Here is a 24,671-nt window from a genome sequence, read left to right as displayed (position 1 = left end):
TAAGGAGAACTCGCTTGGTGGAAGGAGGTTTTAGAAGAAGAGATGGTGTATGGACAAAGCCCATCCTTAGGAAGCAAAAGGGGTGTCTGAAGGATTGTTAAGGAACTTCTAGAATGAGCACTGAGAAGGAAGAACCAGGGCCTAAACTCATATATTGGGGAATTTCTGCTACTGGTGCAGGTGACACCATTATAAATGATGGACTGACAGTCCAGAAGTTTTGAGTTTAGACTTCAGCTCTCTCACTTCATTCAGGTGACTTTGGACGTATTACAATGGCCATTGGGTTCAGTGAGTCCCATGTAGGAGAGAAAAGGCATGACAGTAATGACTGGTTGGTACAAGAATCAACAGATATTAAATGTCTCACAAATGTCAAATTAGGACAAGTGGTGCTGAAATAAAGCAGAATTATACCTAGCTCAAGTCTAACTTTGCGATGGAAAGCAAAAACATTTTTCACCCACGATTGCTCAAGCACCTAATGTTATGAGAACACAGGAGCTTATTTTTTTATTTTACCTAGTAAACATTTTCCAGAAGGCTCAAGGAGCATTTGCTTTGCTCTCCAATGAAGGTCAGCCACTCTACTGTCACCTCAGCCACCACACCGGCTCCCAAGAGGCCCCGTGCCACTCAGACACCCAAGTTGGCAGTTTTCTACTTGAACTCTCCAAATAACAAATGTGGTAAGATTGGCTTTTTCAGATAGCAGCTGCATCTTTCTTTCGTTCCCTTCGCTTCCTTTCAGACTCAGCAGTTTTCCTTTTTGCTCCAGATAAATTGCTGTTAATTTAAATGTACTGCAGATCCTTGCCATTTTATGGCTGATTGCTTCTGAGTAATAGGAGGAAAATGTGTGCATGTTTGAATGTAAATAAATCTTAAGGAGTTGGAAGCCAATGATAAAGAAAGCACAGTGCTTCACTGACCTTCAGCACATCCAGTCCTTCCCTTTGAAGAGGTCAGTGAGCAGATCCGAAGTTAGCAAATAGCAGAGACTGAGTTTTCGGATATATCCAGGTTTTTCTTCTCAGCTTTCAACTTCACCTCACATTTTAGACAGCATCTCATTTATCCTTGTTCTGATTTAGCTCAGCTAGTGTAAGCAGCGGTGACAAAGTTTCTCTAAGATTGTTTTTGATAAAGGAGCTATTCTCACAATAAGTCCCATGCACCATCGGAATGCTGCAAATGCTTCAGAATGTCACATTGTCAAAATAGCTATATTTCAGGCTTAGAAGCTAGACAGCTCGTTTGGCTGCTAAACCCACAAGATGTTCAGCCATTTGTTGTGGTCTAAAAACTTTCCCCCCTCACCAACAGAAAATAATTATCTATTGTTTTATATCATTTTGTGGCCCCGTTCTTGAGTTTCTTATAATATAAGAGGGCGAAAGTCATGAACTCCTGGTAGGTAGATTGGGGCCCTGATTGAACTTTACTGTCAACCCCTGAGAAATATGAAGCATTGGGTACATTTCCTTATAAAAGTATCAATCTTTAAATCAAACTCATTCTTCATCATATGGTGGTCTAGCTTCAGTGTATCAACAGTATGTGGAGATCAAAGGTATTGTGAGGGGGCTGACTTGCCTTCCTTGAGGTGAGGGGTGGTGGTAAGGATAGTTTGAATGCAAATACTGCACATCGCTTATCTGTGTAACAGGCTGGTTTTCCTTGTAAGGAAGATATTGCCCATGTTTTTATAGTGGCTTCACTCATTTTTTACCACAAGGGTGCATGGAGCTAAGGCATCCTTCTTTGAGAAGGATGCATCACAAAAGGCAAAGCAGGAGGAGGTTGAAGAGGAACACCTGCCATCAATTTAAATAGGGACATGTGCCCCTTGTGCCCTGAATGAATGGCCATCCAAAAGAGCTTACATCTAGCAAAGCAAATTGTTTCCCAGTTCTAATATTAAAGAGCCCGGAGGAGTGTTGGAGAGGAAACTGTCAAATAGAAGCAGAGGGAAACTGGCCTAGTTCCTGCTATCAACACTCTGACATCTGTAAACTCTATGAGTTCCTGTGCCAAGTGCCCAGAAACTGGTATATTGCATCAACAAATCTTTTTTGTTTGGGGGTGATGTCTTCTATTCGTATCACCAAGTCTCTCCTGTTTTTATTGGCAAACTTGACACCCCAATATTAATCTTATTCTTTCAGTGGGAGGGTTTTGAGAGTCACCCTCTTAAAACCTGATGAAATAATTATGGGGTTTGGTCGGTTAATGTGGCATGCTTGTCCTGCGTGCCATCGCGCCCTCGGCACTCGTGCAGCTTATGTATACCTGCAGACTGAACTTTTAGAAAGATAGCAGGGAGAATTATGAAGGTGAATTAATCAGTGCCCCCATGCACTCCCTAAATTCTCCGTGCTTTGTGGGTGTTCAAATCCATAAATGTCCATACTGAGTCCTTTTCCTGAGACCAGGAAGGGCAGGAGACAGAAATGCCATGAAAATTAAGCTCTGTAGTGTTGTTGTAAATGATGATACAGATTGGTGGTGGTAATTACAGCTCTGGAGGCAGATGACACCAGCGCTCGGCAGACCAGACACCAGGCTGAGAGAGACCGAGAGTCTGGAGGGGTTGTTTAGAAGTGCCTTCCAGAGCTGAACTTGAAAACGTCTTGGTGGTTTCTACCACGATGCCATCTATTTTGTTACTCATGAATCGGATGAAGATTCATGCAAATGGCACACAGAATTATATGTAACAGAACCTTCCCTGTACCTGCTGGGTTCTTGTGGGCGATTTGGAAGAGTTTGCCCTCCCTGCACAGGGACATGGCACTGTGGCCATAGAATCTGAGTTCCTGGCTCAGAATCTGCGCTCCATCATGTACCGGTATTGGACCTTACACAGACTGCCTCATTCTCTGGGCCTCAGTCTTCTCACCAGTAAAGAGGGAGCAATAATAGAACCTTTTTTTAAATAGAGTTATGATGAAATTAAAAGGGCTACTTGGGACAAAAAGCTTAGAAGGGAGCCTGGTGCAAAAGTAGATTAGCAGTTATTTATTGTGCGAGTTGTTTACTCAGCTTTCTCCAGCTGTGGGGCAATGAAATACTTGAGGTCAAGGAATTTCATTTTCTTTATTTTTATATCGTCTATTACAGTGTCTATGATTTGGTCTGTACTCAGTAAATGCAGAATTAATGAATACTAAGTATTACATATGTTTTATATTATATGTAATAATGTATATACATACATCATGTCTTATAACACATATAAAACATATAAAATACACTACATGTCATATATTATATACCATATGTGATATAATGTATATTACATCTCTATGTATGTGTCATATAAAAGCTATAGTGCTTGATTCAGTTTAGGTAATTAATTGATTATTTATTTAATATTAGGATTTCTGAAAAAGAATCTAAATTTCTGTGTGTTCAGCATTTCACCAGTTAAGTGCAGCCAGTTCTCTGGTTTGGTTGCTGAGTGATTTATCATTTATTTTAGAAATAACTTGGTTAAATTAGGGAAAAAGAATTAGGATTAAGGTAGATATTTCTTGTTGAGTTTTATTGTTTTTCCCTATACATAAAAATTCTTCAGGGGTCATCTATATTATTCACAGATTTCTCCTACTTAAAATATGAATTTAATATCTGATACAGTCATGGGTGGAGCTGTGGGCAAAAATTCCTTGTTTCTTTTCCATGTTCCATGTGCCATGTAAAACTGGTTTTGAGTTTAAAGCTAAGTTGCTCAATAATGAGCTGCACATTTTCTCCCCACTTCTGTTTTGTTATTATATATCGCATTACGTTTTAAAGTATATTCCATGTTGTGTCTTAATTTTGATGTTTATTTATTATGTTCCTTTAAAAGTGATTGTACTTGTATGTTAATTTCCGTTGATTTTTCTTTTGAGCATGACTTACGTTTTATTTTGTGTTTCTTTTAGGTTTTGTTTTGTTTCATAAGATCCCACTGGATGGGTAGCTGAAATAAAGGAAAAGACAGAGAAAGGGGCTGTGGTGCTTGTTGGTTGATGCTGCATTGTAAGCTGGACTCTTGGGACAGGCCTTGGCTTCTCCCGGAAGTCTGCTTACCTGGGGTTTTCTGGTGGAGGTGGGCAGAGCTTGCAGGAGGTACTGCACAACGCCTGCAGATCGTGAGCTGTCATTGGGGAACACCAGAGCTGAGGCAGCTCACAGGCAGCTGCGCAGAGGCACAAGAAAACATCTTAAATTAATGCTTTTCTTTTGTTCTTACGATAGTTCAAATACAGAACTGAATTGAAATTCCACTGGATTGTGCTTCTCTTCTGAGAGATATGCTGTATGACCATAATGGAAATATATTTGATTTTTATTGTTTCTGTTTATTAAAGATGAACTACAAAGTTTTAAAAAAATCTAAATTTAGGGACAGGTATAAGTAAGTGCACACTAAACTGTAATCTCCATATAACACATATTTTAGCATCATCTTCTGTTGTTTAATCAGTACTGAATTGAGAAAGTCTTATTTTTTCATATACAACACAGTGGCTAAAAGAGCATATAGAGCATTGCTGTGGGGACTTGGTGATGTCACGAGAGGTCCTTCCCTTCACTGATAATAAAGATCCAGAGCCATGCAATCAATGCTAATAACTTCCTTAAAGTTTCCCTGAAGATTTTCTTAAAGGAAAAAAAAAAAGGTGAAGAAGCTATTTGGTCAGGGGCTATAGATTTAGGTTAGGCATAGTCAGTTTCAGAACAACTAAAGAAGAGAAATATATGCATATGGCGCATATGTCCTTTCATTTGCCCTCTGCAGTTCACCTGCTTTTTAGAAGTGTGTTGAGCGATAAGGCCATAGCATCTCATGCTGTTCCCGTAACAGAACTGCAGCTTTTCTACTCTGAAAAGGCCTGTGAGCAGAATGGCTGGCCTGCTGTGAGCAGGAGTTGATATTGTAAGTAGGATAGTTTCCCTACCACATACTACACTACCACTGGGTTTTCACGGGCAGGACAACTCTTTCTGACCCCAGCAGCACAGAGGTGGCTGGTCACTAATGAATATGTGGTTTCTATTGTCCAGCTTCATTGCTGAGAGGGCAGCCTTACAGATACAGAATCCTGTGTCTCTGCCTTAGTCTTACCATGGACCCCTCTTTCACTTACTTGGCCATGGCAGTGACCTTTATACGCTCTACTCAGTCTGCAGGGAGCAGGATCCCTGTCAGAAGAAAGGTTTGGCTGCCCAGCGCCACCTCACCTCACACCTTTCTTGTTGGGTGGTCTTCAGAGCCAGGCCTGGAGCATATCCTTTGAAAACACAATCAGCTCAGCACAGCATAAGGAATATAATTAATAATGCAATAACTATGTATGGCATGAGGTGGGTACTGGAGATATCAAGGGGAACACTTTGTAAAGTATATGATTGTCTAACCATTATGCTGTACACCTGAAAACAATACAAAATAATATCGAAAGTAAAAAAAAAAGAGAGAGAGAGAGAGACATGTACGTAAACACCATGGCTGAATTGGAAACTTAACTGACTTTAAAAAAAAATTTTTTTGGAAGTAGTTACACAAGTTTTACTGTTCAGCTTTAAGGATGCATAGATTTTTAACTGGTCTAACATTTTTGGAAATGTTTTCAATCCTTTGTAACCAAGGTATTAATCTTAATAAACCAGAATCCATTTAGGCACCACTTGCTATAAAAAGGTTATGCATGATGGGTATTTTATACTCTATCTTTTACGTTAGCCACTAACTGTGGTATTGCTTGTTGCCGACATTTCACAGAGTCCTATGGATTACAGCATTTAATGTGGCTATTCCATACCCAGGCCTGAAAGGGGCAACTTCTCCAAGGCATAAACAGGCTCCTCGTTTTCAAAAGTTTGTTTGTTTGTTTTTTTTTTTTCCAGAAAGACAAACTGGCCCTTGGCGTGGGGAGGTCTGAACATTATCTGAATTTCCATTTTCTTGCTCTCTGCTAACTGGCAGTTCCTGTTACTACTTAGATGCTGATCTTTCCCAAAGGTGTTGATTTACAAAGAGAACAGCTAATTGCAGAAATCCTGAACCCTGAAAAAAAATGAAATTCAAACTGGAAGCCAAGCAGAGGCTGTCAGGACAGCTCAGGTTCTTAAATATCAGCCATTCGGTAATTTTTTTTAAAGCTTTTATGTTATTCCATGGAGCCATAAAAAGGCGATGAATTGTTTAAGGCCTATTTTTAAAGTTTCCCAGACCCAAAAGGAAAAAAAAAGAATATTTGTACTCAACAGCTGGAAGAATAGCGGGTAGATTTTTGTTTTAAAATGGAGAGAAGTGGACAGATAAGACAATTTAATATATCAAACTGCAGTTGGCATCTCCTAGGGAATGATGAAAACAGCAGGCTATTAGAAAATTGTTTCATATGGTTCTTGAGTTCTTTACTTTTTATTTTATTTAAAGCCCTCAAGACCACAATCAGTAACATAGCTTCTTATGTCTATACTCTAGACTACCCTCTTTCATCCTTTTTCTATATCCTTGTAAAAAGTCTTTCTTGAGCTTCCTAATGAAATGTATCATGTATTTCTGCAACATTAGAAAAGAATAAGCAGCCTTTTTGCTAAAATTGAGTTTGTCATCCTCCAGCAAGGACCTGGCACTTCAGTACCAGGCACGTACCCTAAATGAACAATGTGCCCCGGGTGGATATCCATCCAGAGGTGCAGCCGTCACGCAGCCCCACCCAACTCCTGCCTCCTGGGAATGTGGGGCCCAGGTGTCCAAATCTTCTGATTCCTTATGAGACACTTGAAACTTAGACTCTTATGTGAAATGTCCCTATTTTTAAAAAGTTGACTCAGTTATTTTTAAAATGTTATGTAGGCCAACAAAACATGTCTGTGGGCTGCCCGTTACTTTTGTCTTAAAGCAAGATCATTGTTCTCTCAGTGTTTCCTTCTGTCCTTCCTTTGCAAACATGCTTCCCAGCATTGCCATGGACAGTCTTATGCTCATTGAACCTAGCACCTCTGTGATTAGCAGCGTGTCACTTACCTTTGGGGCCCTCCGCCTATGCCTTCTACCCAATGCTAACACTGGACTGGGCTCTCTCTCCATGCCTAGGACTCTCTTGCATCAGTGTTTGCCCTTCATCCCCTGAGTGGCCCCACTTCCATGTGGCCAGAGGCAATCCAATGAGTCCCTCCTCCTGTTTTATGTGACATGCCTCCTTTCACCAGTGTCCATGTTGCCTGGCCTGCTCAGGTGCAGCCATGGTCAGGGGAAGGGGAGCAGCCCCTTTTCATGGGTGTTCTTAATGTACCAGTGTGGCCATTAGTAAATGGAAAACAGCTGTGTCATCTTTAAGAGTCTTGGTTCAGACCCTGTATCTTGACTCTGGTCCCACTGAGACCCTCCGAGGCAGCTGAGAGAGACTAAGAGACTCCCACTGTCATCACATGAGACATCAGTCTGAGGCCAAAGAAGCAAAGAAGGCCCAGATCCCAACAGGAAGAATGAATCCCCACAGACTTTAAAGACACTTCAGGGGTTTTCACTCCTGATCTCCAGCAGGGACTAATTTCGGTTTTGACCTATTGAATGCTCTTTCCAAAAGGAGGGAGCGAAGACGAGAACTAAATAGCCCCAGGCCTACTCATAACATGGAGCACAGAGGGAGTGGGCTTCGGGCTCCTCTCTCCATATAACCCTGAGTCACAGCCGGAGTGGTTAGAGCTGGAAATGCCTCCTTAGACAGAGTAGAGGCCACCATCACTCAACTGTTTGAGGAGCAAACAGCTCAAGGAGTTCAAGGCACGTATTCAGTTCATGGCCAGGTGTGAGGGTGAACATCATGGAGGTGCTCCTGTTTTCTCTCTCCTCTTCCTTTTCTCTTTATTTGCTTAAAGTCTCTGATGCCCTCTCTTCCCCCTCCTTCTCTCCCTCCTTCTCCTCCTCTCCCTCTCTCTATTTAGCATTCTAACTTGACTCCATGACAGAGTTTATTTTTGTTTTATTGGTTGCTTTCCGCACACCTTTTTTCCCCCATTGTGAAAGGAATCAAATCACTTAGGGGTTCCTGAACTAACTCTTCTCTCCCTCCATCAGAGAATAGATGACTTAGACTTTCTCCTGCTCTAGTGCCTTCTGTCTACAATGCCTTCCTTGGTTTTTGTCTCGTTTTCTCACACAACAGTAGGAGCTCCTTTCATTTTGTTTTCTAGACTCCAGATACAAAGGGAGAGCAACTGAAGAGAAGCAGTTCCATGTAATGCGGGGTCTTCATGGGTAGTTCCATCCAGCCATCTGTGCCATTCCTGTCTAGAGCAGGGCAGTGGAGCCCCCTGGGCTTATGCCAGTCAGCAGACTTGACTCCAAGAAAACTAGGACAGAAGCAGGCATCCTGTGACATGTGCTCTGCTGTGTTCACACACTTACCGCACCTGAGGACCACGTCGGGCTTAATCGAGGGCACTTGGGAGAGTTAAGGACTTTCCTGGACAGGGCAGGAATGTCATTTTCTGTGGGGGCTGCCACGTGGAATTAACTGGGTTTCCAACCCAGAAAATGACATATAAACAACTGTCACAGAAGGTAGCTTTCCATTCAAGTCAGTCCATTTCCTTGTTTTCCTCTTCCGGGCCAGAGGAGTCCCCAGCCATCTGATTTTGGCAGTGCAATCACTCTGAGCTTAAATCAGGCTGGTGTTGCAATGCAGCCTTGGGATGGTCATTGGTGGGCACCCAAGGCAGGTTGTTATTAGCTGTGTCTGGAAGCTTAGTTCTCATGAAAACAAAATGCTTGAGAAGCAAAGAAAAGAACAGAGATTTTTCACCACGTTTAATTTAAAACAGTCCATTTATGAAGGGGGAATAAACAAATATAAAATAGCAAGCAGTTCTATTCATAATGTGTACGTATGTCACATCATCATGTTGTACTCTTTAAATGTCTTGCAACTTTATTTGTCAATTGTGCCTCATAAAACTGACAAGAAAAAAAAGAAAGAATCAGCAAGAGATTCCAGAGAAAGACGAGTCCTTGAATGTCACCCATTTCGTGTTGGAATCCATTTGCTGTAATCCATAGGCAGCCTGTGAATCATTCTCATGGCCTGTTTTTTCTCCATAATGCTCCAGGTTATAAAGTCATTTTTTCACATGTCCTGTAAATAGTGGATAATCATTTTTTAATTTTATTTTTAAGTGCTGTTTTAACATATGGATAGATCATAAATGTACTTGCTGAATTCATTCACTTTTTTTAACAAGTCAATAAAGTTTTGTAACTCATCTCCATGTGTCTTGCATTTTCTCAAAGGTCTTGTATACGTCGCCTCCCTTCCTCAAGCATCACCCATCACCCTGTGTGTCGTTGGCGGTGTCCAGGAGTAAAGGTGTTAGAAGGAAGAATATGAGAACTATGGAGAGTTAGGTGGGGGAGTTCCAAACCCAGTATAGATTCTGGAATAAATCTCAACCAGAAAGGACTTCTAAATTTCACATTAATGTGAATTATATATTTATTATTTACTGATTCTTGATATCAGGTATATTTTCATTTGGTTAAAAGGGAATGCTAAAAAAGAAAACAACAAAAAGTTTAAGGAAATTAAAAAAGAAAAACAAACCCTACATTCTATGGGTAAGTCCTTTGGTATTTTAAAAACTTGGAATTACCCAGGTCCCAACAAAAGGACACACTTGGTGCTCTCTCTCTCCATCTAAGCGACTTTGTGGTCAAATGAACAAGATGTGTGCTTTCATGGATGGGGAGATTGAGGAAGACAAGGGGACACAGAGATAAGACACTATTGAATCCGAACTATTAACATGGTGCCCGCACTTCATATCCCTTTTGTTTTCATACCCATTGGGCCACACTGTCTGTCCTTCCCTCATTTCTTATCCCCTTTTAAGATAAGACCTAAAATTAAGGCTTCCAGGACACCAGCTCCGATTCATTGAGCTTGCTTCTGGTAACCTTGGAAAGGTTTTGCTCCAAATGAAAGACATAGGGATTTGAAAGCTGATTCAGTGTGACCTGATGTCTTACCAAGCCAAATACACAGAACCTCTCTCAAGAGTCTCTTTGGTGCCGGTGACTTATGCTTTTTCTTAATGCCCTTCTCAATTTGTCTTGCTGAGAACAGGTTTTGTTGGCCATTCAGGGGTCATATAATAATTTGAGGCAGTAGGCATTGGATGCAGACTATGCTCAAACTAAATGACTTTGGGAACTTTATTTTACCTCTCCATTCCTTAGTTTCCTCATTTGCAAAATGAGATAATGATAATAGGAATAGTGCCTCCTGACTAGGCTCTTATGAGAAATAAGAGAGATGGATCAGGTAGAGCCCGTAGCACATTGCCTAACAAGTGGGAGGCCCTTGGTTTGTCTGATAAAACACTTTGAAGGACCTGGGTTTGCACTGAGCTTGGAAATGCCTCGGTAAGTGCCTGTGAGTCACACACAGATTCACTTGCGTGTGTTGGTTATGTGGTGATTGTTTAAGCACATCTACTGGAGTCCAAATGAAAGGGAATTTCACTCACTGGTCATTCTGGGTGTGTCACCACAAGGGCCACTTTGGAGCTTTCTCAGGAGTCATCGTGATGGTACTCCTAGACCTTCTTTCTGACCAGGTGACTCTTGTTCATTGATTCTACCTTAGATTTGATATTAATAACATAATAGGACACTGTTTGTTTGGGGCTGTGTAATGATCATCCTGTGTGTTTAAATGTCACTCTGTATTTTCAGGTTTCTGGAAGAAACAGCATTGAAGGACATATCCCAAATGTAGCCTTTTTTATTCTCACTTTATTAAATTAGAATTTTTACTTGTTTGAACAAGATCTACTTTAACTTTAACTTGTTAATTCTCCATGTGAAAGTATTTGGTTAAGGATAAAAGTAAGAAATGAATTGGCTTAGAGATTGCTTGAAAGAAAAGACTTTTTTCAAGTTCCCTCAATCCTTAGAAACAAGAGTTTATAGACAATGAGCTACAAATAACTATAGATTTTTCTCTTGTTCTTCCTGAGGTAGTTTCCCTTAAAAGCTCTACACAACATGTAATTGGCCTAGTTGGAGATAATTCATGTTTGAAATAATAAAATTTTATTATTTCTTTAATAATTTAAAATTGTGTTATTTCTTTAATAATATTTTGTAATTTGGGTTTTTTTTTTGTTGTTCTTGAATCATTATAAATAAGTGCCATTTAAGTTTTACCAGCACTTAATTTAAGGTACTTTTTTGGTTTTCTTTTACTATTGTTAGCACCTTTCCTAACACTTTCGAAGCAAGATATAACACTGAGTATAAGAAGTGTAGTAACAGTCAATGGGTATTGATTTCTCACTCCCTACCAAGCACACATGTTATGTTTTGAGTATTGAAACATATATTACTGTATTAATTTATTTATGTACTAATTAATTCCCTGCAATCCTATGAGGCCAATGATGCTATTGCTTCCATTTAAAATGTTAGGAAACTGAGGAACAGAGTGACCAAGGGCCTTGCCTCAGGTTGCTTAGCTAATGAGTGGTAATCCCCTGCTGTGAATTCAGGCAGGCTGGCTCAAGGGCCAGAGCTCAGAACAACTAGCCTGTGTGGGCTAGACCCCTGAGCAGGGCTGGGAATGGGATGAGGCCAGCAGATGCCGAGGACACTCTCAGGGCCATGCAAGTGTCCAGGGGTCACTCTTGCCATCACTAGCGAGTGAGCAGGGATTATTGTTGTGGCAGAGCACAAAGGTAAGGGGAATTTCAGTCACTGGGAGACACATGCTGTCCCAGGAAGCCCCTGGTAATATGTGCCACTAACCAAGCCCTGCAGATCTTGACTTGCAGGTACAGAGCACAATAGTGAAATTGACACACGCTTTCAAAATCATACCTTATGAAATAGGGAAGTTGCCGGAAGTATCTATTCAGTACTAATTAACTAATGAAAACCCAGAGGATTTTTTTTTGTGCTTTGTCCATTGTAACTGAAGAATGGATGTGTTGTTTTTGATTGTTCTCAAGTGAATTTTCTTGTTGCTCTTGACCTTGAGTACTTCCTGTTCACTTGGAGCAGTCCTGACCCCCAGATGAGTGATGGCAAGGGAAACTGCCTGGGGTGGGCGTGGAGTGGAAGGGGCGTGGTGGGGAGATAATGTTTGAGGAGATATCCTGTCACCCACATGAAGAGGATCCAGTCATTGGAGCAAGGTGGCAAAAAAATGCCTGAGCTGCTCCTTGCCTCCGAAGCACAACGAGACCGAGCAGCATCTAAGTAGCTCAGTTACGTGAAGGATTCTGTCCCTGACTCTCCCACCTGGCAGCTAGTGACTTAGACAGGCTGCCAAGGGCACATGCTAATGTGGTCAAGTCTCATCTCACACACCACAAGACCCTGGGGCCTCTGCTTACTGAATTAAAATCTGTACCTGACCATAAACCAAGGAATGATAACTTTACTCCTTTCCTCTCATTTTTCAACATTTTTCTTTTGTTTCCCAGGAGGCAAGGAGAAACCTCTTTTGCTATTCACCTCTCTTCCATATCTTTTTAGTAATTCTCATTGTACAGTGATTAGTCGTGCTGAATCACTAAATAAGATATAGGCCATGGTTATTTGCTTTAAAAATTGGAGTACAGCTTCAGGTAAGTTCGTGTTAGTTTCCATTACTTCCATGTTAACTTCCATCCCTTAAACTTTGAGGGATGGGAGTAAGAGTCACCAGCACTGTTTTTCCTTTTGGGGAAGTTTTAGGTTTTAAATGAACTAAGTCATTGCTTATTAGGGTGCTTCAGACTTTGGGAAGATTACTTCCTTGACAGATTTTTCTCTCTGCATTGACTTAGGCTTCTGGATTTGGGGGGACCAACCACCTCTCCACCACCCTCCTCTAAACACTGTGGAAGCCAATGTCACGTTTTACTTTGGTGCTGGTGGCGCGCTGGCTTCTCAGTAGGTCTGAATAGCGGGTGACTAACAGGTCTTCAGGGGCAGAGCGGAGTCAAGATAAGTCTGCCCGGTTCCACGAGGGGAGGCTTACCCCAAACAGGGCTTATCTCTCTGCCTCTGCAGTCCTTCTAGATGGGTTCCACCTTTTCTCCTTTTATCCATTTCCTCAGCCACTGTGGTCAGTCTCCAGTGCTTCACTTTTGCTCATTTGTCCCTTTAACCTGTCCAAACATCTGTACATTGTCCCTACATCTTGCAATTTAAACCATTTGGGGTGAGTTCTTTTTCCTTGACATGACCCTAACTGTGACATATACTAATTTTGTGAAATACATGATCTTCTTTTATCTTATATCAAGTCTATTCAAAATCCAGTATATATGCATTATCGCTTTTAGATCAGACAGTGAGCCAAGCACTGGGAACCACCACAATAAGTCAAACAGATGCCATCTTTGCTCTCATGCGCTATGACCTAACGGTAATATCAGTGATGTTGATGCTGTTATTGTCCACACTTGGCACATGAGGAAATAAAGACTTTGAATGTTGAGTAACTTGTCCAAGGTCATACAAATCAGATTCATCTGCCTGTAAAACCCACACTCTGGCCCTGCTTCTCCAAGGTCAGCACTTTCTATTGCCTCTTGGGTGACCCTATGTCTGTGAGCTCTGAGATGCCATCAGACCTCTGCACTACATTTTGGTGGCACTAATTCTTCCTGACTCAGTATAAACTGATGGAAAGTATCCCCACCTTTGTTACCTATTTTTCTTTCCCTGTTATCATTTAAAAAAAATAATTTCTTCTTCTTTTCCTCTAGTTCCCCTTCCACCCAACACAAACACACGCAAATATGCTTTGCCTTTCTTTAATTTTTACACATTATAAATTTACAATTGCTTGGGAGGAATGTGTGCATGGGAGGGAGATGTGTGTGTGTGAGAGAGAGAGAGACAGGCCGGCAAGGAAAGACAATAATTCTCATACCACACATGCGTGTGCATGTGCACAGACACACACACACACACACACACACACACACACAAAATGGGAATATTGCATACTTTATGTCCTGTTTGATTAAATGGGAATTTAATCCCAGTACATATACAATTTATGCCGTTTTCACCTCCCCAGAGCTCATTGTGCTTTAAGTCCCCCAACTCCCTTAAAACACTTTCCATATTTTATTTTTTGCTCTTTGTTTTTACCTCCTAATTAGAAGCAAGACATTTTCTGAGAAAAAATGATTACAAATCCCCAAGGTTGGTGTTCCATTCTGAGCTCCAAGATGTAAGGATTGAGTGGATTTCAAACTTGGCTAAACTTCTGACTTGGCAAATACTTCCGTCCATATTTATGACAGCTTGGAAACTTCCATTTTCCGGGACTTATAAAGAAGCCTGCTGATTTGATTTCCCTTTTTGGTTTTGCTGTGAATTATGAAATAACCAGTTTGAAGGCTTCCTTTAACAGTAACTCTCCCAGCAGAGTAAGGGGGCGTGTGCCTGCGCACTATTGTGTTCTTTCTTTTGTTGGTGAAGAGACATGGTTTACATATTTCACACAGGCAGTGTGCTTCCCTTTTTCTGCCTGTCCACAAAATGACAATTGGACACGCTGAGGTTTGGGGTGTTGAGAATGATGATCGTGTGCTCTTCATTGTGGTCACACAGGACTTTGTGGCCAGCAGTCCCCTGAGGAACTACACAGCTCATCCTCGGATCCTGGAGCAAGTCAGGCATAATAGGAAGTCTCAGAGTTTTTCCCAGAGGTTATGCATAGGCCCTGTTTCAGAGGACATCCATGCCCATTTTCTTTTTTTAGTAGAAAATTGTCAAAATGGAGGAACTCTGAGAAATTGTTTTCTTCTTCTCCTTCCTACACCATTTTCCTCCTTCTCTTTCTTTCTCCCCACTCTTTCTCTTAACTTCATACCTGATTTCTGAACATTTATTTTAAGTTCTCTTCATAAGTGCTTTTTTTCTTTGTATTCATGTAAACCACAGAAAAGTTGGGAGCCTCTGATTATTGGGTAGAGTAGGCAGAGTTTGCTGAAAACAGGCAGTAAGAATTTTCAAATGCAGATGTGTCCTCTGAGAAGCAGATGTCCAGATGCGATTAAAGCTGCAAAGACTTTCATCAGGAGAAACTCTTGTGAGAGGGGAAATGGATAAGGAGCCAGAGAAGGTGGTGAAAGCATCGAACTATCATGCAAACATGACCTTGGTGAATGAGATAGAGGGAAAGTTAGGTCAAGCGTCCTAGACCATTCACTCTAAGGAAGCATGGGCAAGGCCACTGGGGAGTCTTTGAGCCAAAGCTGTCCATCAGAGGAGTCCTTGTCTCCCAGGATGGGTGTGCCTTATATTCCTACCACTCTGGCAATTGGTTCTGAAGCAGTCCATGGAAAGCATGGACTCACTGCAAAGGAGGGGGTGGATCTGAGAGCGCATATAGGTTTCAGGGTGTAGCTGGGGCCCTTGGTCAATTATCATGCTCCCTGAAGTTTTCAAGGTGCTCTCAGGCCAGAGGAGATGTCTTATCTGGCTTTTACTTAACCGATATCCTGGAGGACGACTGTTCCGATCTCTTCACCTTCCTGGCCACTCATTTGACAGTGACCTGAGCATTCCTGGACAGATGGCTGGGTCCCAGTGCTCAAGGGAACCTCTCCTTTAAATGACCCATTATCAGTTACATTGGTTAAAGGGGTTTCAACCCTAATCATCCTTTAAAAAAAAAAGTACACAGGCTAGGCAAGTCAACATTTTGAAATGTTTAAAATGTCATTTTTGAGCTGCAGCCATCCTTTTATTTATGGCAACGTAAAACAACATCTGAAACCAAGACCTGTTTTTGTTTTTCTCGCCTGCATGCTCAAACCACAAGTGATTTTATTTCATTTCATTATGTGTTCCCTGTCAAACAAATTTCCTATCACAGCAGCGCCTGTCGTTGATTCATCTTCTTTCAGGAGAGTGTTTGTGGAAGTGTATGTCGGTGCCTTGCCAGGCATGAGGAGAGAGCTGGAGTGGAACCGCGGTGCAGCCTCTTACACAATCGCTCCCCCGTGCTCTCCAGCAGCCCTCGACCTGAACTGTTTTCAAGAAAAATGATGCCTCACTTGGATTCGACAGACTTCACTAGTACTTTCTGTGTGCTAAACCATAGGTTGCCAAATCCAGTGACTACAGATGTGAGTGGGTGGGTGAGCTGGTGGGCGCTGACCTCTAGGCTCTTGTAAGAAGTGTAGGTTCAGGGTAGCCGAGTCATCTGTTTTTTCAAGACAAAGGGAGATCTGGGTTTTTGTGTGAATTTCCCAGTTTTTAAATGTTGGCAAGGTCCTTCACATCTTTTAAACTTTTGCAAGCCAAAGAAAACATGTCTTTTTGCCTCATTTTGCCTGTTGTGACCCTTATGCTGTATATTCTGCTTGCAGCTTTCAGATCTGATTCTTCCGTCACAGCCTTGAGCAGATACTAGTCTTCGGTAGGGCTTCCTGCAAGCAGATGCTGGGATGAGGATTCACGTATGAGTGATTTATTAAGCACATCTCCAGGGCAGCCTGAAGGGACTGGGGGAGGCAGGGCAGGGAAGGGGGGTGGATAACAGGAGAATGATTTCAGACATAGCTTCTTGGAGGGGGAAGTTGCTCCCTAGAGATTTGGCTGTTGGTGTTTCATATTTGTGCACCCACTGGTCACTGGCTGAGAGTCTCAATAGGCAACAGTGGGCTGCAGTTGTGCAAGGGCAGACCTCCAGGAAAGAGATGCATGTCCTGACTTCTGCATGAGCTGGGTGCACAACTGTAGCCACAGTGGACCCAGGAGACCCCAGCATCACTCACTCCCAGAGATCTGTGGCTTTCCCAAGCCCACAGCTCACAAGAATCACAGGTCAAGTCAGCATCTGAACCCCGATTTTCTTTCTGATTTAAGTCCTGTTCAGTGCTTGTTGACACTCAATCTTCCCAACTGCTTCTTAATGAGACCAATGTGCAAATTCAGATTATCTTAGACACCGACTGCTTGGTATATTTACCCCAGGCTCTTAAAAGTTCTCTTCTTTTAGGATGGCTGGAGAGAGGACTGCTTGGCTCTGTGGAGAAGGAAAGAGCAGGTTGATAAGAACCAAGAAGGCGCTCTGGAACCTGCAATGTTCCAGGCAGCCCTGAATGAGCTCCCGAGAGCAGGCAACAGCTCCTAGCTCTTAAGTTGTTCTCACTGCATTTGGTGATTTCATATCAGATGCGGGCAATGTTTGAGGGTGTTCTGAACCTCAATTCTGAGTTCTAAGCCTATGAAAACTGACCATCCTGATACTTTTGAGGTGGACCAGTCTGCATGATTTAAACCTATAGTGTATTATTTCCTTTGGAGAGTTTAAAACTATTCATGTATTTAATGTAAAGATACACCCTCTAAACTCCAACCAGTTCCCCTTGAAGGAAGCCCATCAGAGGCAGGGAGAGAAGGCAGGAGCTGCCACACCATCTGCTAACCAGACATCTCTGGAGCTTGAGGGTCACAGAGACAAAAACAGATCAGATTTTTGTTTTGTTTTGTTTTGTTTTATACTGAATCTGCCATGTCTGTTCACTGAGCCCTTGGCCTGTGCCTTCTGCTTTGATAAATGGCCTTTCTCATTCTTCCAAACCCCCACATTAGCTAGGGCAGCCTCCTTGCCCTTTCCTCTCGAATGCTGTGCTGAAATCAAACCATGTCTTGCTCCTTGATATCTTTCAGACCTGTCCCCTTTTCTCCAGTCCCACTATCTCTGCCTTCCTTCAGGCCCGCCATATCTGAGAGGCAGGTTGGTCTTCTCTCTCCTTCTCACCATGCTTGTATTCTTGAGTCTAACATTTTCCTCCCAAAATACAGACCTAAGCTAGTCAGTCCTTTACTCACACATCTGACAACCCACAAGGCTAAGTAGATCAAGTCCAAGCTTCTTAAAAGGGCATTCAAACTCCAGACCATTATTCATTCAGCCTGCCTTTTCAGCCTTGCCTTCCCACCCACTGCCTCTGTTCCTCTTTCCTAAGCTGCTCACTCCATTTGGCCTGACCTTTCTCCCACCACCTTGTACATTCATCTGTCAGAGTCCTGTCATGTACTGATTGGGTGACCTTGGACTTGGCCCTTAATTCTCTAAGTTACAGATTCTTCCTCAGGAAAATGAAGATGGCAAATAGCTACTTTGTGGGGAGACTGGGAGAATTAAATGGGAAAAGTATGGCGAGACAGTAGGATAGCCTGTGACATGTTGTAGGTGCTCAGTAAATGATAGTATTGTTGTCACGATTATCATGACTGTTCCATTCCAAGGCCCAGCTCAATTCCTGCCTTCCTCCTAGATGCTTCTTCAGAATCGCTCACATAGAATTGACACCTTCTCCCTTATACTCTGTCTTCACATTGTGCCATATTCAATTATCTAGCGGGGAGAGCCTGAGTCCCCTATTGCTGCATTAAATTGAACTATTTCAAAACAGCACACAACATTCCACTCCTATTAGAGATACTGTGCTTTCAAAGAAGCAAATTAAGTATATAAAATACTCAGTTGAGTTAATCTTTGTTGGGATGTGAAAATGGTCCTGGATTATGCTGTGTGAGCCCTCAGGCTGAGGCTTGATCAGAAATGGAAGCCTCTGAGACGAGGAAGATCAGTAAAGCTTTAGGATCCTGAATGCAGCCTCATTCCCACTATGAACAGTTCAGGTTAAGTTTTCAGGGGAATTTCTTTGGTATGTGGACTAGGAATATTTTGATGTATTAGTTCCCTCTGGCTGCTCTAAGAAATTAACACAAACTCTGTGGCTAAAACAACAGAAATTTATTCTCTCACAGTTGTGGAGGTTTGAAGTGTGAAATTAGGGTGCTGGCAGGATTGATTCCTTCTGGATGGTCTGGGGGAAAATTTGGTCCATGCCTTTCCTGGCTTCTGTAGGCTGCTAGCAATCCTTGGAGTTCCTTGGCTTGTGGGCACATCACTTCAATCTTTGCATGTCTTCACATCACTTTTCTCTCTATGTCTGTTCCCCTTCCTCCGCTTACCAGAATAGCTATCGTTGGATTTAGGGCCCACCCTAAGTCCAGGATGATATCATCTTCAGTTCTTTAATTACATATGCAAAGACATTTTTTTTTCCAAATAAGATCACCTTCACTGGTTCTGGGGGTTAGAATTGGACATACCTTTTTTTGGAGGCCACTATTGAACTCACTGCACTTGAGAATCGAGTTTATTTGGCAGGTTTGTAGCATAATGGAATGCACATAATATAGGTGCCAAGAAGATCTAAGTTCAAATCCCTGTTTGGCCCAGGCAGTGGACTTATTCCTTAACCTCTCTAAATCTCAGTTTCCCTTTATATAAAATAAGCATAAAAGTTAAAATGTATAATATCTGGAAAAATGCAGATTCACAACATAGTTATTGTCTGTAGTGATTCCTGCCACTCATTTATTCATTTTAATAAAAATATAAATCTCTGGCCATCAAGGTGATAGAGATATATCATATGGCCCTCAGTCATACTAGTACTTAGAAAAGGTTCAGTGTTGTTGAGTGAATAAACAAGTGATCAGATCTGAAACCTTTGCTCTGTTCAAGCACCGGAAGAGGCTTTGGCAAGTACAGTTATCCTCTACTTATAGAAAGTTTGCTTTCTGACACTTTGCTTTTATGAAAAACCTATAGTAGTACCTGTTTTCACTAACCAAAAGAAATCTGAACAGGATTTTTGCTTTATGAGAAGAGGTGAAAAGTGAAAATAGCGTTCAGTGCTTTGCAGAGAGCCGTTATAGAGGCAGCACGCACCCTAAGCACTGAGAGTGGCACTGTCTTTGCTGTGTGTTAGTGTTATTTTAGGTTCCGTGCATTATTTGGTGCAATTTAGTTGGTTATTTTTGGGGTCTGGGAACACTCAAAAAGTTTTCCACATAAATGGATGGTAATTGCTTCTTTGCTTTATGCCATTTTGGTTAATGAGAGGTTCCATAGGAATGCTCCACTTTCAGATAGTAGGGGGAATCTCTACTTTTGTACAACTTTCTGTGTGCAGGATGAACTATGGTGCCAAACCCTTAAAGTAAGCTCATTTTGGGGGGCTATAAAAAAACCCTCAAAAAATATTATTGCATTGTCATCTTAGTTCAATGGCCCATATATGTGGCCATTAGAGTGGGTTTTATGGGGAATTTATGTTAAGAGGCTCTACAGTGACCCAACCAAAGAACAGCTTACAGTGCTGAACAAAGTGGAAACCTCAAATGCTTATAGGGGCCAAGATGGTAACACACTGGGTACGGTAGCCCCCCTGGAGAGTGCATGACTTATTTAAAGATGGCAGCTTCTGCTTATTCATGACTTCAACCATTTCTCTTCAACTTAGTTTGTGATACTGAGGCCACAGGGTTGAGCAAGGCAAACTCTGTGTTCTCATGGAGCTTCTGTTCTGTGAACCCAGCTCCAGTTGCCACATGGGAATTCATACCTATTGCTGCCAAATCATCTTTTTAAAGAGAAGAAGCCAGAATTTTGTGTGCAATCTCCTGATTTTTAAATGTTGGCAAACACGGTACATTTTTAAAAGAACACTGTATGGGCCAGACAACTGTACGGGCGAGACAGAGCTTGTCTCAATTCTGTTTAGCCGGCAGATTGCCAATTTATGACTCTTGGAGTGGAATCTCATGACCTTTACCTTAAGAAGCATTTTCCCAATGTCTGATTTTAAGCTAATTCTCCTTTTTCCTGACCTCATTGGAAGTTGCTAATGGTCATGGCTTATTGTCTGTGTCCTCCCAGATAGAATGATTCTTTGGTGTTCCATCCATGTATTTTAAGGTAAGCTACCCTCCATCTATCAGCATTTCCTTTCTAATTCCATCTCCAAATCTTTGATTACTTTTTTTGTGTCCTCTCAAGCCTCCAAAAAGGCTCTAAGCAATGTCTTCTGTCCTTCAGCATTTCTTGTCTTGACGGTCAGAATCTAGTCCAAACTCTTAAATAGACTGCTTGTAGATTAGTTTGCTTTAAAGCCTCCCTTTTTGACTTTGCCATCCAATTTTCACAGACTCTGAGTTGCACTGACTTCCAACCTTAGGTGTGATATTAATTTCTCTCAGAGGGACATGGGTTTAATAGATTTTTTAATTAACATTTTGTAAAATTGGAACTGTCATACTTTATGGCAGACGGATACAAATGTCTATAATTATATTTTTGGCACTACATCTTGGGAATTGTCTAGAAATGTTTATTTTAACCCTTCCCTAAAACATTCAGATTTATGGGCAGGCCTTTTTATGCACACCTCTAACAAGCCCCGTTGTCATGACAACCCAGAACATCATTTGTCAAATAGCTATAACTTCATTCTATGTTGAAGCTAAAAATTTATCTTTCAGGATTTATCCTTATGAAAGGGAAATTTTGCATTTCCTTGGATCTTCTTTTTCTTTCTAATTTTGCTTGTCGTTAGGGAGATTCAGGGTTCAGGGGAAGATTTCCTAGAGGACAAGACAGATCTTCCACCTTCTACCTCACTGCTCCAAACATGAATTCTCTTAAACACTCAAAAAAGAAAAGTAGAATTATTCTGCTGTGTCTTTAACTCAATATGATTTTTCTTTCTTTTAAAAAATTGGAATAAAATTTTTAAACGATATTTTTTGGTTAGCAAATTTTTAAGGAAGGGAAGAAAAAATGTCAGTCTCTTTTACAAGCTGAAGAAGAGTAAGATATTTAGTTATTATATTTACTTGTATAATCTGTGGTTCAGAGATTACAAACTCAGTGGCTATTATAGGGACCAGACAAAATATATAAATTAGTGCAGTAGGATCCTAGGGACATTGCATACCCTGTCTAAAGGGTGCCTTCATTTCTGTCACCATTTTGTAGGATTGTCTATTTAATTTAATTTTTATTTTTTAAAACATGTTTTATTTATTTATTTTTAGAGACAGAAGTAGGGAGGGAGAAAGAGAGGGAGAGAAACATTGATGTGTGAGGGGAACATCAATTGGTTACCTCTTGCATGCCACCAGCCTGTGACCGGGCCCACAACCCAGACATGTGTTCTGACAGGGAATTGAACCAGTGACCTTTTGGCTTGCAGGACGGTGTCCTACCCACTAAGCCACACCAGTCAGGGGTAATTTTATTTTTTAAAGAGAATCCAAAAATCGGTGTTTTTATGAGAAATTTTCTGATTTTAAAAGTTAGCATATCATATATAGATTTTTTGTTTGTTTGTTTTAGACAACATAATAGTCAAACAAAGCACATCTGAAGGCAAGTTCACTCCATGGACTCCCAGACATGATTCCTGCCCTACATATGCCCTGCTGCCCAACAGTTTAGAATGTCTTTGTTTCCTCTATATTGAACAACTAGGCCAATTTTGCTCAGGTCTTCTTGGGATCTGATTTGTTAAATAATCTTTCTGTTGGCCTCACTGTAAGTGATATTCTGCTTACTCATTCGCAAGTTTTGCAGCTGCTGGGCTCTGAACCGAGTGTAAGAGGAAGCTGTGATGCAGGGCTCATCACAAAGACCCACACACGTTCCTCCCTGTCAGTCCAAGATAGATGGTGGGGCCCACCAGAGGCCTCTTGGGATTGCTCACAGATTTATGATGCTCTCTTTTTGCCTTTGATGGATGGGGCAGTTTAATCTTCTTCACTAAGCTCCCTATTTTTCTTTTGTATTGGAAACTCCTAGATGGTCATTGCCTTTCCACAAGAAAGAGCAAGGATTTTTTTTTCTCACTGAGTTTGAGTGTGTTTTGTTTCTCATCTATCAGTGGGTGAAAACACTAGTAATTCTTGGGAGTATGCTATCAAAAACATCTGGGGCAAGGCTGCACTGCAGCTGTCACTGATCCAGACCACCACTCCACAGTAGGCACTCATCACCAAGCCCACTTGCAGTTAGATTTAAGACACTATGGGATTTATTTAGAATTATGTGGAATGTGGAAATACACAGTGGCTGTGGCAATAGGAGCAGATTAGGAGATGCTTTGTGCCATTCAGACCCTGTTGTCATCTGACTTTCCCAGCTTTCACCACGCCCTCCTGTGCTGCCTTTCACGCTCTCCAGGCTCAAGCCTTACCAAGAGTCCTTGCCCATTTCCAGTTACCTTCCCGCTCTATATACAGTGTCCTTATACAGTGTCCTTATATACCACCTTATCTCATCTAAACCTAGTCAAGGTTTTATGAAGCCTTTATAAATACAATTAGCTCTGCTCACCTGTTGAGCCTTCTAGGACTCCAAGAGCCCATCAGTTATAGATAACAAGAAGGATAACAGTAATATTAGATACAAATCATTATTAATACTCAGAATCAGCTTCATGAGAGTGGACCTATGCCTTCACACAGGGCTCTCTGTACAAGGTTTCTTGGTTTAGTGCTGTTCTGTTAACATTAATTCTTAAGAATTTATGAACAAAGAGTTCACATTTCATTTGGCGCTGGACACCACAAATTATGTAGCTAGTCCAGCTCATACTACAAAACACAGGCAAAATAGACTAAAAGCAGTAACCTTCTTGCCCAGGCAATAATTAACATTCATTGTGGTGGTTGTGGCCTTACTCTTCGCTTTTAGGTAAGTGGTATTCCTTTGGTAGGGAAAACCCATAACAACTGCTTGTGCATTCCTTCCAACTCTTTCATACATGCCTGCCTTAAGAAAGATTTCCACAATTCAACCCCAGGCATTTAACCTGGGAGCTTGAATTCACCTACACATCTTTTTAAGTGCAGCTATCTTTTAGGGTGGCATTTAGTAGCTGTCACGATTCATCAATCAGCAATTATTGAGTCCCTAGCCCTGTGCGAGTTACCTTTCCTCACCTGCCCCATCATCACTATCAATCATCACAGTATATGTATTCAGCGTTCATCTGTGCATGACCCTTTTCTTCAAGATGGAGCATGCTAAGCTCTTTCCTGTTGCTGAAACCAGGATGACTCTGAAAGGCAGCCATCGCTGCCTTTGGAAGAGTGCATTTCTCCACATCAAAGAAGGGTGTGTCCATCAGGAACCAGAAGCATGGAATAATTTTTCTGGCATTTGCACTGTGAGACTCAGTCAGAGATAACAACTTACTAAAATCCAAAGGTGACACATTTGGTTGGCTGAAAATCAAAGATGCCCCTGTGTCAGAGTCATGTTGTAAAATTGTGCATAAGTATTACCCTCTACATCAGTGCTAAAGGTAGTCATGTGGACTGTGGCCACATAAGGCTGACCCAGGGAAGCCAGCAGATGGGGAAGTCTTCTGATGCCATGTATATGGAATTACTTTGAAAAATGAAATGTGGGAAGCAAATGTAAGCCATTGTTCTTACTCATGGCTTATAGAGTTTGCTTGAGGCAGTTTCAGCATCTCCCCCATGCAATGCCAGCAAATCCTAATCTCATATGAAACTCGAAACAATTGACAAGATGAAACAGTTCCAAAAACATAAGGAGGCCCTCCTGGTTGAAGTGTAAGACAGGATTTAATGGCTCACGTCTTGTTCCAATACAGAACGCAGGAGCGCATTGCATCTTGGGGCCTTTTTTTGAGAGAAACAGAGCTCCTCACTGTTTGAGCAAACGCCATAGTTCTGCTCTTTGCCAAAACATTTTGAGTCAGCCTTATGGTGGAAGTAAAATCGTTAAAATGTGCTGACATATTTTGAATATTTTATTTTTAAA

At 41.5% G+C, this 24,671-nt stretch overlaps 1 protein-coding gene across 8 annotated transcripts in view; it reads left to right on the top strand.

The window, feature by feature from the left end:
* The window catches only part of NTRK2 (neurotrophic receptor tyrosine kinase 2), a 330,058-nt gene that overhangs the window by 124,790 nt on the left and 180,597 nt on the right, over positions 1–24,671 (top strand). Inside the window, exons 15-16 of one of the 8 annotated variants that reach the window (XM_054582959.1) lie at positions 578–689; positions 3,933–5,447. The exons of 5 other annotated variants lie outside the window; for them this stretch is intronic. In XM_054582959.1, the coding sequence (XP_054438934.1) occupies positions 578–681 (104 nt within the window). In that variant the 3' untranslated portion in view covers positions 682–689; positions 3,933–5,447. Of the gene's footprint in view, positions 1–526; positions 690–3,932; positions 5,448–24,671 lie in introns of those variants that run through there. 2 more of the 8 variants (XM_054582957.1, XM_054582961.1) reach the window with 2 other exon arrangements.

Source organism: Pteronotus mesoamericanus, unplaced genomic scaffold (assembly GCF_021234165.1).
Source record: "Pteronotus mesoamericanus isolate MK-2021 breed Mesoamerican mustached bat unplaced genomic scaffold, CSHL_Meso_final contig_73, whole genome shotgun sequence".
In the NCBI taxonomy this organism is placed as follows: Eukaryota; Metazoa; Chordata; class Mammalia; order Chiroptera; family Mormoopidae; genus Pteronotus; species Pteronotus mesoamericanus.
This window is presented reverse-complemented; position numbering and strand designations above follow the sequence as displayed.